This window comes from Lissotriton vulgaris, chromosome 5, assembly GCF_964263255.1.
Source record: "Lissotriton vulgaris chromosome 5, aLisVul1.2, whole genome shotgun sequence".
Classification (NCBI taxonomy): Eukaryota; Metazoa; Chordata; class Amphibia; order Caudata; family Salamandridae; genus Lissotriton; species Lissotriton vulgaris.
Window position 1 is genome coordinate 1636145593 of NC_141693.1, and position 18428 is coordinate 1636164020.

The 18428-nt window shown below is 41.2% G+C and overlaps 1 protein-coding gene across 1 annotated transcript in view; it reads left to right on the forward strand.

Annotated features, from left to right (window-relative positions):
- SCN4A (sodium voltage-gated channel alpha subunit 4) overlaps positions 1-18428 on the forward strand; it is a 1232571-nt gene that overhangs the window by 1009267 nt on the left and 204876 nt on the right. Inside the window, exon 22 of the mRNA XM_086923780.1 lies at positions 7180-7458. Coding sequence (XP_086779906.1) covers positions 7180-7458 — 279 coding nt within the window. The remainder of the gene's footprint in view (positions 1-7179; positions 7459-18428) is intronic.

Here is an 18428-nt window from a genome sequence, read left to right on the forward strand (position 1 = left end):
ATCCCTGCTTTCACGCACCGATGCGTCATTTCTCATAAATGAGGCCCGTGGAGTTAACTGGGAGAGAAACAAATTCTGAGTAACAGCAGTATGCAATGCTGTACGGCCTGGGACTTGTTCAGCTTCTTGTTGCCATTTTTTCCTTTCTGTATGTTGTTTTGCAAATCAATAACTTGTTTTGTCATCTGTGTAAAAACCTTGGGAAAGACAGGAAGTCAGTTTCACAAAAAATGTAATCTTGGAAAACAATTTTGAACCCGCATTATAATGTATTTGATATATATTTATTGGTAAAGGGTGTATAAACAGTCGAAAACACACAAACTGGGTAACATATACACAGAAGGGAAGCACCAACAGGTGAAGGCATATTTACAGAAGGAGTCACACCCAGTAGAATACTAAACACACAAACATTCAGAAAAGATACACAAAAGTCTAACAATGCCTGGGCACATATGCACAGATGAGCTTGAGCACGCACATATGCATAACCTGTCATAACTATCTTTTTCATGACAGTTGACTTCCATGAATTGTGCCTTCAGTATTCTAGACTCCAAGTCAATTTGGATAGTTTTGATTGTTCTGCAGGGAGCACAAAGACACACAAGCACGAACACACTCCCTTGTTCTTCCCTAGGGATATTCATACCCATTAGGGATACCCTTACTTGCCAGTAAGGGAGGACCATAAATGGAAATAAGCCCATAGGAATATTGATCATAAGGAGGTATATAGTGACCTCTCTATGTATAAAGTTACCTCTCTCTTAAATGGGTAGTGCAAGTCAGTTTTTTTTTTAAATTATAGTCCTCATTTGTCAATTTTTATTTTTGTGATGTCAGCAAATCTGACCAAAAGTGAAGGGCCTGGACTCTCCACACAGGAGGGGCGTTAAAAAAACATCCCGGGCTATGGATACCACAGTCGAAAAAGGGTGCTGACTGCTTTCTACAGGTGCACAAAGATGACCAATCCCAGGAAAAAGGGAAGCGAAGCTCCCCCAACCATGCATGCTGCATTTCATACCAGTAATCATTGGACCATTGGTTATTCTCCAGAAACAAAGTGAGGGAAGACAGAAATAGGGGAAAGAAGGAGGGCATGATGAGGGGGGATTTTAGGGAATTCAGGGAATACAGTCAAGGACCTACAGTTAGGACCCAGTTATCCCAAAGTTCCCAGATCTTTGTTCTCTTAGCTTGAAAGGTCTGATCTAGGGTTGATATTCTTTGTATTGATCTTAACCATTAAGGGGACAGGGATGTATCCACTTAATACACAGCTCCCTATGAGCCAAAAGAATCAATGTAAAAATTAGGGCATTATGAATTTTAAGAAGAGCTCTATTACCCTCCCTTCCTGGCTCTACCCCAAAGATGACCAAAGCCAGGTTCACCTTAATTTCGTGACTCAGGATTCCCAAAAGAGTCTTACCCACCTTCTGCCAGAAGGTCTAGATTGAAGGGCACATCATTCGCATTGGCCTCCCCACATTTGGGACACGTCTTCACCCCTCGACAAAGTACTTGCCCAGCTCGCTAGTTGGTAATATTTAGATTCCGAACCCTCAAAAATCTCCCCCAAGTGTTGCCACAAGATTAATTTGGTGTCCTCTATGAGTTGTCCCCAGTTATGGATGCCACACTCCCGCAGAGGAGTTGCCTGTGAGTCATGAAGGCAAGCTGGGGTACCCGGCGAATCCCAGATCTGAAGGGGAACATGGTAGCTGAATGGTTTTGCCAGTCGAGAGATCTCTCGTAGCTCGGCAATTTAATACGACATACCTTTTTTTTGTGTTGCCGGGTCTATCCTGGAGAAGGAGACTTTGGGTAACACTTGTGGAGGGTCGCGGGGAGCTCGTGGTGTGGCCGCGAGTTAGTTTCTCACCAGCTCGTTCCAGCCTGGAGACGGCGGTGAACCCACGAGGAGGTGTGTGGCTGGAGGCTTCGGCTCGGCTCAGGAGGGGTGGGCATACTACCGTCAGGATCGACTTCGTGGGCAGCAGGCCCTCTGCCTACAATCAAGGCCGTTTTTTGGAGCAGCGTACTCTTTTACACGGAGACAGAAAGGGCAGCGAAGTGGAGGTAAGGCATGACTCCAAGGAATCTCTGATGACCCCGGGAAGGAAAGGGGATCAGGTCCATGTTGGCACTGGAGGGTCCCCTAAAATTAATTAGCTATTCTTTGTAGAGAGTGACAAATTCAGCAAAATCGCTACCTGTTCTATAAATAGGTAAACTTTAAGGAACAGGGATATTTGGGTAAAGGGCAAAAGCTCTATAGGGGCTCATACTCTAAAAATAAAACCTCCCCCGTTGGCTCCACAGAAGGCTGTAAACAGCAGAGCCTCTTGCGCCCCCTCCACACCTCCTTAAAATCCTTTCAAAACAACAAGACACTCGTGGATAAACCCCCATCAAGGGTAGGAGGCAGGCAATCTAAACAAAAAAATGATAGTGTTAAAATTAAGCCTACGCTCCTACATAAAGGTCAAATCCCAAGGGACCTTGCTTGCCCCTCTTCCTCAATTACGCCTTTAGGCCCTGAAATTAGGGGGTCCCCTAAAGTCATGGAGAATAATGCCTGTACCAAAGATACTCTGCATCTAGAAAAAAGGTTTACCCCCCTTGCAGCAGAGGTTAGTATGGCAGGCGTCAAATCAGAATATTACTGGCCGTATGGCCATTAAGAACCAGTCTTGGGGTCAGGGAGAGTCACCACAGCTTATGTAAGTCAGGTTGAGCAAACTGATACGGAAAGGCTTTTATCCACTCTGCTAATCGAAGTTAGGGAAAAAATTGCGGCCTCTGAGTCAAATCAGCAGAAAATCCAAGGTATGTGCGAGGTGCTGGAAGATAAATTAACTAATCTGGTGGAGAGAGTTGGGGCTATGGAGGTTTCTCTGGAAGACCTCTCAGAAAAGCTTGACATCAATAAAGAGGAGATCCAGAAACTGAAGAATGATGACAAAAATCTCTGGGACAAACCTGAAGCCCTTGTATACAGCGCTAGAAGGAAGAACATCATGATCCTGAACATTCGTGAGGGCCTCGAGGGGGACGATATTAGAGATTTTATGATCAACCTCCTAAAAGTATTTAATATGGACGTGGATGAACACAGTCTAGAGGAGGATATTCAAGAGTAGACCATGACCCCTTTTTAAGAAGAACAGGGAAAAAGAATCTGAGAAATATCCTGGTAAATATTAAATTATATATCTTAAATGAACAAAATTCTCGCTGGGGCCCTTAAAGCAGGAATATATAAAGAAGGAGACTGGTATAGACAATGGGAGCTCGGGAAATTCATGCAAGAGTTGAGGGAGCTGGGGACCACTGCCAACCTATGTTTCCCCACCTCCTTGAAGGTAATGTGAAACAACAAATTCCACAAGTTTAGAGACCCTAATGAAGCCAGTATGTTGATAGAAAAGATCAAAGCACAGCAAAAATAAACTTTCTGATATTGCCATAATGTAGTGAGAGGGCTCAATTGAGGTAGTCACTCAGAATATGGATTTCCAGCAAAACGTCTTGGGGTTTGGTTTGGGGAAGATCTGAGATTTCGGCCGCAGATCAACAAACTGGGGGGGTGTGTGCTTTGGCACACTGAAACGTATAAAGAAGTTTCTGCCTCTTTTACCTAAAAGGGCTAAGGAAATGGTGACCCGTGCGCTCATTCTGTCAAGATTAGACTATGCCAATGCCTTGCACATTGGTCTTCCGGCTTATCAGTTGAAAAAGTTCCAGATTGTCCAGAATGTGATGGCTAGGGCCTTGTTGGGTATGCCAGGTAGATCCATTGCCAGTCAGAACCTTCGCGAGATGTATTGGCTCCCGGTGGAGCAGCGGGTATGGTTTAAGGCTCTGACATTAGTCCACGGGGCCCTTTACAAGGTAGGGCCTCAATATCTTAGGAGATGGTTTTCGTTCTATGAGCCATCGCGCTATTTTCGTTCTACAGGACAATGCCTTGCTGTTGTTCCCAGGTTCCACCAGGCTAGGCGATAGTTCCCTTTCAGTTAAAGCGGCCATGGCTTGGAATGCCCAGCCTCTGGAATTACAAAACATTGAGAGCCTTAGGGTATTCAAAAACAGTTAAAAACCTTGCTATTTAAGTAACCTTATGTTTGGCTATTTTCTTCCCTTTGCTATAATTTGGGTTTCACGCCGGGGCACTTTCGAGTAGCCGTGCGCGTTATAAGTGGAGGCTAACATAACATAACATTACAATACCTCTAGTTTTTTGGGAGGGTACCCAGGGGCGGGAAAGTGGGTAACATGCAAAAATACAATTTCAAAAAAACTGTTTTGTTATTTCAATGGGTGGGGGATCATGTGGGTTAAAAATAAATCCTCATTTGTTAATTTGGGCCAAGTGGTTCACTTAGATGTGTCTGGATTCCAACCATGTCTGGTAAATTCAGATTTTGTGGCTATGGTCTACCCTATTTATGGCAAGTTCAGATAAGCTTAGTCATCTGAAAATGTTATCTTGGAATGTCAATGGCCTTAGAGTTGTTCTGAGAAGAAAGAAAATTCTGGAGTATTTTTATGACTCTCAGATGATGAAGTCTTTTTAATACCGGAGTCCCACTTACTTTAAGGAGGAATGGGCGAATGTACTCAGGGGGCAAAAGTGGTCAGATCATTGTGTATGTACCACTCATTCGTGCTGTGTGAAGGGGGTTGCACTTCTTTTCAAAAAGTCTATTCAAGCTACATTAGGGGAATGTGTGGTTGATTCCCTCGATAGATAGGTAATAGCCAAGGTTAGAGTTCGGGGTGTTTGGTTGACCTTTGTGGTATTTTATGTCCCCAATTTAGACGACCTTGCCCCTCTTCGTGCCTTACTTCTCGAGTTAGCAGAAATACATGAACCTAGCATAATGGGAGGCAATTTTACCGTAGTCATAGACCCAGCCCAAGATACAACATCCAAGAGAGCAGTTGCTGAGACACCTAATATGAGAAAGGCTCTGAAACAGCTGATGGTAGTTTTGGACCTTGTTCATCAGAAGGTGGAAGGTGCACACATTGAAAGTAGACACATGCACTTTCAATCCAGTAATATGTCTTTCTTTTTATTCAGATAATCTTTAACAACCAAAGCGCACAGCCAACGCATTTCGTTCCAAACAGGAACTTCGTCAGGGCTCTATTTTAATTGGACCAATAGGCGATGAGTAAAATCCAACTGAAGTACAAGCTCAATATTCCAAGCAGCACAATAAGCAATGTCAAATGATAGTGACAGTGGTCTGCCGGTATGCACACTGGCAGAGAGGTGTCAATGTCATCAATGGCCATGTGCAAAAAGTGCAGGACTGTATCTATTGGTTCAAAATTATGTCAAATTATATATTTCTCCCGAAGAGGATATGCACGTACAATAGCAGAACAGATGAGATGAGATGGGTGGTAGGTATAGTTCTAATCCATACAATATCAGGGTAGAACTCCATGAAGAACGACGACTCCCGGCATGGTAACAGGAATGCCGGGAGTCGTTGTTCTTCACAGAGTTCTACCCTGATAAGATAGTGGGGTCCTTTATTCATTCATATTATTCAGAAAGGTTTTATAAAAGGAAGACAGATTCATGAATTGACTCATCGGCTAACAGGGACAATAGACCTGGCTGGGGAATATGGGAGTCCCCTAACGATACTGACTTTTGATGCCGCAAAGGCTTTCGACAGGGTCAGTTGGCCTTTTCTGTATAAAGTGATTCACTGTTTTGATTTGGGAGAAGTATTCTTCGCAGCAGTCAGGGCCCTATATAAAAAACCCTCAGGCAGGGTTTTCGTAAATGGAAACCTCACTAAGGCAATCAACATTGGTAGAGGGACCAGACAGGGATGCCCTCTTTCCCCTCTTCTTTTTAACATGTATTCGGAACTACTAGCGAGTAAACTAAGGGCATGTAGGAGCATCTACCCCTTTGTATGTAACAGCTGGGGAAACCAAATCGGGTTATATGTGGATGACCTGATGCTTTTTACAGGTGATCTGCCAAAGACGCTTTCTGCAATACAGGAGACACTTGAGGACTTTGGTAGGGTATCAGGCTACTCCATTAACCAACAAAAAACGGGGTTGATGCAGTGGAATACCCATTATATGAGCGATCTAACTAGACATGAAATAAGATATTTGGGTATCCAAATAGTGCATAATTTGGAGAATTTAGCGTAAGTACATTTTGACAGCTTAGGCACCAGCACTAGAAAAAAACTAATTTGACCTGGGGAGCCCTCCCATTATCCTTCTTTGTAGATCCAACCTTTTGAAAATGTCTATCCCTCCACATTTACTTATTTAATACCATGCCCTTAGAATTCAAAAGGGAGTGGTTTGAAAAAGTACAAGGAGATATCATCAGTTTTATTTGGGGAAATAAAAGGACTAGAATCTCCTGGAAGAAGCTTTGTGAGAAAAATGAGTCTGGTGGCATTGCTAGCCCAGGCCTTTAGCAATATCATTGGGCCTTCCGTTTTAAATCTTTTTGCCAGCTATTGTTGGACAGTACTTGACTAACTCCACTTTTTAGAGCCCTTACTGCGACCCCCACAGACCAAGCAGTTTTTTCTCTTTAAATTTGGCCACCCCAATTTTTTCTTAGGGTTAGGCTAAAGATCTTGGTGGGTGCCTGTAAGATCTGGTATCAAGTAAGAACATCTTTACAAATACCATATATCAGTGAGTGCAGGTCAGTTTCTAAAAAAAATGTATTTGTGTATTAGTTTGTTTATTTAGTTATTTATGTTTTTATTTGTTCAGTGTGGACAAGGCTGTGGAAAACCGGAGCACATTACTAGTAGCACCAGGCTAGAAAATGAATCTAAGTGATAATGGAAAGCAAAAACAGGAACATCAAACTATTCCCAATGGAAGGTCAGCTTACAACAATGTTGTCTGGAAAATGTTCTAGGTCTTGACCAGGTAGTTTCTCAGGGCCCTAACTCTACTCTACTACTGTATTCTAATAAATAACATGAGTCCAGTGAAATCTGAATATTCAACAGCAACATATTTGGTGAACTGCGACTTCGTAAGGCGTAGACCATGCAAAGCCCAGGCTTTCTGCTTGGGTACGCAACGTACACTTTTTATGCACCTTGTTTCCATTTCATTCCACATTCTCACCAGGATATATTTCCTTTGCAGGTGGTGGTCAATGCTCTTCTTGGGGCCATCCCCTCCATTATGAACGTCTTGCTGGTCTGTCTCATCTTCTGGCTGATCTTTAGCATCATGGGTGTGAACTTGTTTGCGGGGAAGTTCTACAAGTGTATCAACACCACAACCTCAGAGCTCTTTCCAATAGATGTTGTGAATAACAAATCAGATTGCTTGGCTCTCAATTACACTGAGGAAGCTCGATGGGTCAACGTGAAAGTAAACTTCGACAATGTTGGCCTGGGATACCTTTCTCTGCTGCAGGTGGTAAGTAAATAATCTATCAGCTTCTAGTTCTGTTAGCTCATTTACCAGTCCTCACCTTTCTCTGGCAGTCATGGGGAGAGTAAGCAACCATTGCTCCAGTTGACATATTACAGCTTTTATATTTAGATTTAAATTCTAGGTAACAAGTGCCACTGCTGCTTTGTTTAATCTCATCACGTGAAACCTTAGCAGATATTAGTGATTTACACTAGAGACAGTCCACTCTTATAGAAGAGCTAAATAATGTGTTAGGAATCGGATAGTATATTTTTTAACAGTTCATTAGAATTCACACCTACTTTTTTACTGCTTTTGCATATGGTAGTTTAAATTGGATAACTACATTTTCCCTGTTGAAGCAAAATGCAAAAAACAAATTATCTTGGATTTCTGGTCATGCTACAGCTAACTTTAGCTGTCTTTTGTACACGGCATTGTAACCAATACTTTCAACATATACTTAAAAGTGGTTTCTGGGTCTGCACCTTGCTTATATTTGGATGGCTTGATTGTCTGTTACTGTTCCCTGCTCCTGATTCAGTAGATTTCATCAACATTCTAGTGCTTCCACAAATGACGCCAGGCAACAATTTTTCTTTTTGCAGGTTTTTATACAATTTCACTTTTGGCACTCAACCGGAATGTATGGCGCATCCTCTGACCCTTTCCTCTAATCTCTCTGGGTCCCCACATGTCGCCTAAAATCCGTTCTCCTTCTCTGTATGTCTTTGCAATTCGACTGAATAAGGATGCTCTCACACCCCTCCGCGTTTCCTCCATGTCTAGTCTCCATGGTGGTTCCTGGACACAAATATATGTGGCTTGCCTCCCGCCACATGCCAGTATTGGCTTTGCTGACAGTTATTTGCATCACAAGCATCGGCTAAGAGAATAGCGGCAATGTGGCATTAACTTGTAATGGTAGAATAATAAAGTATATTTCTCAGGCCAATTTCAAAATGGCATTTTTAAAAAAACATTTGTAGTGACATGTATATATATGAGTAATCTTTCACATTGGTTTCATCAGCATCACAGATGTATACCACAATCAAAAAAGGTTATAGTTAGCTGTTCTGGAGTTTGTGAAAGAGTGAAGAAGTCTGTTTGCAGGTGTGTGATGGGTACAGGGTCTAGACCGGGATGTGCCTATTGTATGTCTTTCCAGAGGGTAAGGATCATTGAGAAGGTGGTCCAAGGGGTTCAAAATTATATCATACAGCATTGTAATGTAGTTAAAACTGTGTCTAAATGCTATGAACGCCATCTTTTATTTATATAAATATAAAGTGTAGAACGTTTAGCATTTCAAGATGGCTGCGAGACGCTATTACATTTGTCAGTGCCTGCACTGTAAACAAGCATTGGTAAAGGCAATAGTGATAAGCAACCACTACAAAAATTAGCAAAGCCACTTACACAATCAAGGCCAATTGGCTTTGCCAGTGATTGTTGTGCAATATGCTTACCTCCTTGTCTAAAAAAGCTAAGTGATTTATGTACGTACTGGCTCCCAAACTGGAGCCTGATTTACTGTCTCCCCAGCAAACATCAGTGCTATATGATTAGCATTCCCTCCTTTTTTAAGTTTAAATGTATTTATCATGAAGCAGTAGTATAAAATGTTGGCCTGTAATACCTTTCTCTGTTGCAGGTGGTAAGTAGATAATCTATCAGCTTCTAGTTCTATTAGCTCATTTACCAGTCCTCACCTTTCTCTGATAGTCATGGGGAGAGTAAGCAACCATTGCTTCAGTTGGCATATTACAGCTTTTATATTTAGATTTAAATTCTAGGTAACAAGTGTCACTGCTGCTTTGTTTAATCTCATCATGTGAAACCTTAGCAGATATTAGTGATTTACACTAGGGACAGTCCACTCTTATAGAAGAGCTAAATAATGTGTTAGGAATCGGATAGTAGATTTTAACAGTTCATTAGAATTCACACCTACTTTTTTACTGTAATATGTTTTTGTCCTTGAAAGATTCTGTGATGTACTGCTTTTGCATATGGTAGTTTAATTTGGATAACTACATTTTCCATGTTGAAGCAAAATGCAAAAAAAATTCTCTTGGTTTTCTGGTCGTGCTACAGCTAAGTTTAGCTGTATTTCATACACGGCATTGTAACGAATACTTTCAACATATACTTAAAAGTGTTTTTTGGGTCTGCACCTTGCTTATAATTGGATGGCTTGATTGTCTGTTACGGTTCCCTGCTCCTGATTCAATAGATTTCATCAACATTCTAGTGCTTGTGCAGCTCAGAGAAGCATTTTGGTTTCTCCATGTTTTGACTGAATGAGTTGTATTCTTATACAAATCACGCCAGGCAACAATTTTTCTTTTTGCAGGTTTTTAAACAATTTCACTTTTTGCACTCAACCGGAATGTATGGCACGTCCTCTGACCCTTTCCTCTAATCTCTCTGGGTCCCTACATGCCGCCTAAAACCGGTTCTCCTTCTCTGTATTTCTTTGCAATTCGACTGAATAAGGATGCTCTCACACCCCTCCGCGTTTCCTCCATGTCCAGTCTCCATGGTGGTTCCTGGACACAAATATATGTGGCTTGCCTCCGGCCACATACCAGTATTGGCTTTGCTAATAGTTATTTGCATCACAAGCATCAGCGAAGAGAATAGCGGCAAGGTGGCATTAACTAGTAATGGTAGAATAATAAAGTATATTTCTCAGGCCAATTTCAAAATGGCATCTTTAAAAAAATATTTGTATTGATATGTGTATATATGAGTAATCTTTCACATTGGTTTCATCAGCATCACAGATGAATACAACAATCGTGAAATGTTATAGTTAGTTGTTCTGGAGTTTGTGAAAGAGTGAAGAAGTCTGTTTGCAGGTGTGTGATGGGTACGGGGTCTAGACCGGGATGTGCCTATTGTATGTCTTTCCAGAGGGTAAGGATCATTGAGAAGACGGTCCAAGGGGTTCAAAATGATATCATACAGCATTGTAATGCAGTTAAAACTGCGTCTAAATGCTATGAACGCCATCTTTTATTTATATAAATATAAAGTGTAGAACGTATAGCATTTCAAGATGGCTGCCAGGCACTAATACATTTGTCAGTGCCTGCACTGTAAACAAGCATTGGTAAAGGCAATAGTGATAAGCAACCACTACAAACATTAGCAACGCCACTTACACAATCAAGGCCAATTGGCTTTGCCAGTGATTGTTGTGCAATATGTTTACCTCCTTTTCTAAAAAAGCTAAGTGATTTATGTATGTATTGGCTCCCAAACTGGAGCCTGATTTACTGTCTCACCAGCAAACATCAGTGCTATATGATTAGCATTCCCTCCTTTTTTTAAGTTTATTTATCATGAACCAGTAGTATAAAAAATATAAATAACATGTATAACAGTACATACATTAAGGTAATAATATTATCAAGAAACAATCTATGAGAAAATAGGGAATGAAAAAAGGGAAGTATGGAAAGGGGAAATGTGTTGTTATAGTCTTAACACAACTATATTCTGGAAAGGAAAATAAAATAACACATGGAATTAATTTCTGTAAGCATACAAGGCAACCTTGAGAAATAAGAAACAACTATTATATTAAGAAATTAAGGAAAAAAAGTTATTTGACATAGGAAAGATAAGGCAACTAAGATATCAAGGGGGTTTCTGAACCTCATCTGAAACTTGGACTAATGGAGTACAATGTGAGGCAATATCGGTCAGGTATGAAGATATAGGAAGCCATAAAAGGTCTCTTTTAATTGACAGTGAAAGAGGGGAAACGTAACTTGTATCAAGTCTGTGATGGAAACATACAGCATTCCACCAGGCTTTAAAAGTGACTTTGTTGGCCTGTTTCGAGTCCAAACCAATTGCCAGAAATGGTGAATAGGAGTACAATCAAATAACATGTGTTTGAGATCAGCATTGGTGCAAGGGCAGGACCAACAAGAAGAGGTACAATTTGTAGAAAAAGAAGCTATTTTGCGGGAGTAAATAAAACACGTTGATAGACAAAATAAAGGGTTTGAGAAGTAATAGCAGCTCTGGAAGTCTTATGAATTTTAAGCCATATCTTATCCCAGAAAGGAGTTGTCCAATATTCCGTAAGATCCTTTTCCAAAGCCAATTCAGCTTTTGTCTTGCTTCGATCGGAAGAAACAGATAGGAATTTATAAAAAGATGAAGAAGAGGAAGAAGTAGAAAGTAAGGGAAATAACAAAGAGCAGCTGGAGGATGGAGAAGACAATGATGGTAATGAACGAAGGTACTGGGAAAGTGAGGGGAATAAAAGATCATATTGAGTTTTACAGGAAGATTGTAAAGCAAATTGTGCTTGAAGATCCGGAAAGGGTAAAGGAATATTATTACGCGTACTAGCATTCCTTTCTGTGGCCTTTAAAATATATTGGATTTCAAACAGAGTTTTCCCTGCCTAAATGAAGTATTTCTCTGCGCTACCCTCCATCATTGCTGTCAAATTCTCCCTATTACCTACATCAGTGTCCACGCACTAGAATTAATAAAACAACAGCAATAAAGCCAGCAATGAAAAACAGCTCCCAATACATGGACACAGAACGCAACACTTTAAACTCTGTACTCATTGGATATATCAAGAAAGCAAATAAACCTCAGTCAAAGGGACATAACTTGGAGATAAACATTTAAACACAATCTCTGCAGAAAGAGAAACTCCCAAGACAGTAAATCCTGGTTTCATCAATTAAAAAAAGTATTTTACATTGCTAGAAAGGATAAAATCGACTATTATTGAAAAATGATTACCACTGACTATGATAGGAAAAACTGTAAAATAACTCTTTATAACAAAGTGGACATAATATTTGAAGTTAATGTTAGCTGTACATATCATTCTGGAAACAAATGTGTAGTCATTTTCCAAATGCTTCTTCTAATTGTGATGTTCTATTCAATCTCTTCTGCAAATACGTTTTTATTTAAGAATCAGCCAATGTGCTTCTCCCTTAACATACTGGGACTTTTTAAGGGCTCAACTAAAACATGTACAAGGATATAGTTCTTCAGTGGCCTTAATACATTAACAGTTGAGGCATATTTATAATGCAAAATGATTGTTTTGAATTTAGGATCTATATACAAAATAGATGTTCTCATGAAATTATTATCACATGAAGTTATTTTTATATAGTGACTACCAATATCTGCCAAAACATATTTCAGATATTTGCATGGCAGTATAATTTGCTATGGCAATGAGGTCAAAGAAAGGACGAGAGAGGAATGCATAATATTAATAATTTACTTCCATAATTTATATTTAGTACATAAAATATATGTTTCTGTGTACTAGTACAATTTATGTTCTACTCTTAATAGAAAAAGCTGTGGTCTGTTATGTTATGTGTTTTCGTAAATCTCATTATCACTCTCAAGGGTATCCTGGTGCTCAGCAGGCGTGAGTGCATAGCCCTGCCTATTGTAAGTTGGTTCATTAAAAATCCAAGGCTTCAACTTCTTGCAGAATTCTAAAGGAAGGAGGTTATTTCACTCTTAAGGAGTAATGTAAGAGAATGCCTGCCCTCCTCATCTGGTTTTGTATATGCATGGAATGTGTGTGAGTAGGAGTCCTGCTGACAAAGGTATCCAGACGGTTGGTGGAAAGAGATGTGACTGTTTAGATTGATGGGGCCTGAATTGTATGTGTGAAGAGTTTGAATTGAGCATGTTTGTGTATCAGGAGCCAGGGCAGTGCCCTGAGGTATGGGATGATGTGGGTATTGTGTGGGAGATTGAAGATAAGTCTGGTTGTCGAGTTTTGGATGGCTTGTAGTCCTCTAGTGATTTGCTGCGTGAACCCAGCATAGAAGGTGTTCCCATTGTTTAAATTGCTGGTGACTAGGGCATGAGTACGCTTTCCTAGTGTTGTTTGGGAGCCATTTGAAAATCTTCCTCAGCATCTTAAGGGCGTGGGAGCAGGAAGCTGTGACGACGTTGACTTGTGCAGTCATGTCCAGTTTAATGTCAATGAATTTTCTGAGGTTCCTGATGTGGGTGCTTAATGTGGGTCCGAGTTCGGCCGTCCACCAGATGGAGTCCCATGGTGAGGTGTTCTTTCTGAAGATCACTACTTCTGTCTTGTCAGTTTTGAGCTTCATCCAGTTAGGGACTTTGCATGAAGGAGTTGAGGATTGCCGAGGTGGTCAGTGAGGCATTGGTTGATTTGTTTCTCTAAGACCTTTGCCGGGTATGTTAGGAGGGAGATGGGTTTGTAAGTGTAAAACATGGGTGGGTCAGCAGTTGGATTCTTGGTGAGGCATGACAGTGGCCTGTTTCCAAGTGTCCGGTAATGTGCTTGAGTTGATGGAGGTATTGAGGATGGGTGTTAGTGCTTCACTGATCGCAGAGTCCTTGGTGAAAGCGTGGTGGGGGCAAGTGTCAGAGGGAGCCACAAATGTATGGTCTTCATGGTAGCGGTGAACAGTGATGATGGCAGGCGACATTGTCAAGGTTTGATCAGCGGCCGTTATAGTAAGTTGAGTTAACGGTGATGGAGTCCAGTTGAGGTTCGAAATGGCAGTATATGAATGAATGAAAAAATATGTATACAGTGCAACTGCGATCCCAAGGTATCCTGACGCTAACCTTCTATAAAAACAAAACCTGAAGAACAATCTGGAACATTGTACAGGGAAAAACCTAGTTTTTAGCGCTTTCCTAAACGAACAGATCTTGAAATGCTCTTAACGGAGGCAGAAGGCTATTCCAGAGTTGAGAGGCACTGACTGAAAACGCCTGGACACCTGATTTGACTTTCTAAGATTAGGAATACGGAGAAGATTAGAGTTCAAAGTGGACAAATCTCTCAAAGGTGTATAGATTTTGAATTTCATTGCAGAAAACTAGGAAATGTATTATATATTACTCTACATACAATACACAGCGACCTAAGCACCATCTGTTTCTTCACTTGGAATCAGTAACGCTCAGCCAGGGTTGCAGAGGAAGAAAAGTGTCTAGGGACATTTAGAGCAATCTTAGCAGCGACTGCTCAAATAAAAGTGCTTTGCAAGTTAAGCCTGCTCAAGAACGTGTACTGCACCACCAATGCCCTTGTCAACACTGGCCAAAAGGATAGATTTTTTTAAAGAGTGGTAATTTAAGCAGGGCAAAAATGAACCACTAGATTGCGAACTATGGATGACACCTCCGGGCTAATACTGTCTGTACAAGGCTAGAAGTTAGGGGAAGGCCGACCAATGGTTTACATGGAAAGCAGCAGAGAGTTTCAGGTTTATCTCCATTAATCTATACCTAGTTTATGCTCAGCCAGTTTGAGACACCTTTTGTGAAACGTGTCCAATTGCTCTGGCCAAGATTTGTCCAGAGTAAGGATCAGTTATGTATCATCTGCATAGGTAATGAAATTACCATATAATCTAATAAGAGCTGTAAGAGGGTGCAAGTATATATTAACAAGCATTGGCATAGCCAATAGGTCTCACCTTTGGGGCCTTATACGTGTTTAGCCAGAGCTATTGACTTTGACAATGTCTTCAAGCTTTGCTATAGAGAAGTGTGGCTGCTGTGCAGCATACTGAAAATTTATAATAAAAACGTGTCAGAAGCACTGTATCTCCTTTACACATATTTTCACAGAGTCACAACTACAACTGGAATATGTGACCATTGCTCTGAGTGGTATGCAGAGATACAAATAAATGGATGACTATGTATTCTGAAGACCGTTTTGACCTACTGGCAGGCACTGTGAGAAACTCACACTGCCTTCAGACTCAACTCCAGAGCTCCTAATCGTGGCTTGTTATTAACATATGAAGGCGATTCAGTTCAAAGTATGCACTACTCAAGAGTAATATGCTACAAACACAAAAATACCGAAACTTAACACCCTGGAAATTTCTAGCACTCTTAGAGAAGGAAAGATTAAGTAAAACATAAACATGACCTAACACGCTGACATGGATTACCTTAAAGTTTTTTGCATTCATCAGAAATCGATCTGCTTTTTTGCCAGTAAAGCAGAGGATGGGATATAACACACGCAATTTGACATCCCGATGGCACCCTAAACTTGACCTCACTCTTAAGACCATAATAGCATGCTGGTGCGACTTTACAATTAGTGGAAGGGCTGAAATTAAGCATTTTCCGCCCGTGCCACTGCTTTAATAATCCTGAGTACAGGGGTTGGAGAGCCTTACAAGCCGCTTCTATCGATGCCACCCCCAGCTGACATCCATGACATGATGATCAGAACACCTTCTTGCTCGTTTGAGACTTCCTACACTTTCTTCTGTTATAGAGAATCCGTTGCCCCATCTCACTTCTCTTATTTCAGCCATTATTTTGAGTTGATTTGATGAAGTGTCTAATTACTGAAAAATTAGAGCGAAACAACAATAAAATTAGCAGTGTTTAAAAAAAGTTTAAATTACACGAATTCAAACGCCTGTTAGAGCTGTCTGCATATACAATAAGCTGTAAATTCCACTTGTGGCTTTATGTGAACTTTATAATGTCCCTTCTCTAGTTTAACATCATCAGAAGGGTGAAAGAAGGTGGTGGCTTTGACGGGTTTGGGAGCTGCGAGGTTTTCCATTTGGTGCACATATTCAGCTTCCTTAACTTCAAGACGCCAACTTTCACACCAAAACTATTCAAATATTTATTATCTTAACTTTATAAACGCTACACAATGAACACAGACTAAAATGGGTCAGTATGTGTACAACGTATCTCTGCTTATATTTCATAACCTCGTAAAGTGACATCCAGAGCACACACATCTGTTTTCCTAGATGGACTTTGGAGTCTGAGATGTAGTGTGGGGCAAGTGTCCAGCTGTGACCTCAGCACGCTGCCAGCTTGAACACAATTCGGGAAAGAAGGAATTGTTAATGGGGGCATTTGTAGCGGGACGCACTGGCTGAAGAGATGCTCCAATTACCGAGCATGTTTACTTTTTTGTACACATGCCTGAATGGCAAACACCTGCTCCTGTATGCTCTGAGCCTCCAAACTCGAACATTGAAGCGCCCAATCATTTTACGGTTGCAGGCACCCTTGCAATCACCCCATCGTAGCGGTTCCGGGCGGCTCCACAATGAACTACAGGAGATAAATGAAGAACCTGAAGGCGGGAGCTGCAGAGGTGAGAACACTGGCACGAACCCCGTCCTCCCCCAGCTGCTGCACTACAGGAGCACAGGTTTGGGAGGCCAGCCTGCGATAAGCCACAGTACCAGGGATGGATGGAGGGGTTGACAGCGTCTCTCAAGAGCGAAACACTCACTGACGCTAGTAGAGGCCGGGTGACTTTCAGTGCACATGGCGCCAATGCGCTGCTCATGGGCGGGCCACATTGCAGAGAGAGGGCAGGCTTTGCACGCGATTTCCTTTTGGGAGCATGCAACCATACGGCGCCGCACACTCCAGAAAGGAAATCGCCAAGATGTGCATGCGTTGCATTGCAAGCAATGCAACACGTGCACTTCTTTGCTTAAAAAGCTCTGCCGATGGCATTAGGTCCCCTCCAATGCAACGCATGCGCGTTACGTAGGACGAGACCTAAAAAGGGTTGGTCTTATTGCTGAAACCTGAACCACCCCATATTCCACTGCTTTAAACACGGAGCTGAAAGGGGAGAGCGAAATAGCTTGAGATCTATCTGCCAGATGTGATTAAAAACAGACAAGTGCTCAGCCACACAACCCAGTCGCCCATAATCTTAATATAAGGATCTTGTGATTGACCGTGTAAAATGTTGCTGATAGATCAAGTAAGACCAAAGTCCTCATTTGACTCCAGTCACTACCATCCGCAACTCACCCAGCACTATTACTACTGCAGACTCGGTACCATAAGCAGGCCTAAAGCTGGTTTGCACTTCATTTAAAAGATAATGGGATTCCAAATAGGCTGATAACTTCTTGCTTATAAATCTTTCAAGAATTTTCACTGGAAAAGGCAGCTGAATGATAGGCCTATAGTTACTAAGAACTGATAGTCCATCATCCGTTTCTTTAAAAGTGGAATTACTAGCGCCCTTTTACAGGAACATGGAACCTGGCCCATTCGAGAGACCGATATGAAGATGATTTTGTTACAGAAGAATGATTAGAGTTTATTTCAAAGGTCTTCTGAGGGGGTGATTGCTGGAGGTGGCAGGAGGTGCAGTGATATCTTTGATGATGTTTAACTGGATCATCAGAACGGGTCTGCGGACTCTGCGGGTCAGCATCGTAGTCTCTAGTGCATATCATTTGTATCTGTATGACATTATTGGTGCAGTTACCCATCTGGCTGTGCCCAGTCTTTTTACAGATACATATAAGATTGTGCCAGGAAGCAATTACAGCTTGTCTAATCCCACAATCATCACAGCTTGCAGCCAGATTTTTAAAATTCATGCAACATGCAGTTAAGATGTTGGAGGAGGCTTCAAATTTAAACCGAATAATTTTGATGTCATGAGGCACAGCATTGACCAACTCGATGACAATAATTAGGTGCAACTCAACCACCGACCAGATCAGATCATTTTCGAAAATCTATTCTTCCATCTATTTGCTGGAACAAGAATTACAAATCATATGACTATCTGATCTGGTTAGAGGTCCAGCTACCTATGAATTGAATTGATGTAGAACAGTAATGGGTGCCCCCTCAGAAAATGACTGTGACATCCCAACTGAAGTAAGATCATCTTAATAATTAACAGTATCCAGTCTCTTGCATAGTACAATACCTTAGATTTACAGACCATAACTATTCTACAAATATGACGGGACTGATTTGTAGCACTGTGATGTACTTTCCCTTAGTTATTTTTAGCTTTCATTAAGTAAGCAATCCCTCGGGATATAATTCTGTTAGATATACTCATGTTTTCAGCCAGTGGGAAAATTGCAATTTCACAAATCAAATGTTTTAATTAGCGCCTCTATTTTATTGATTCAATTGTTTCCAAT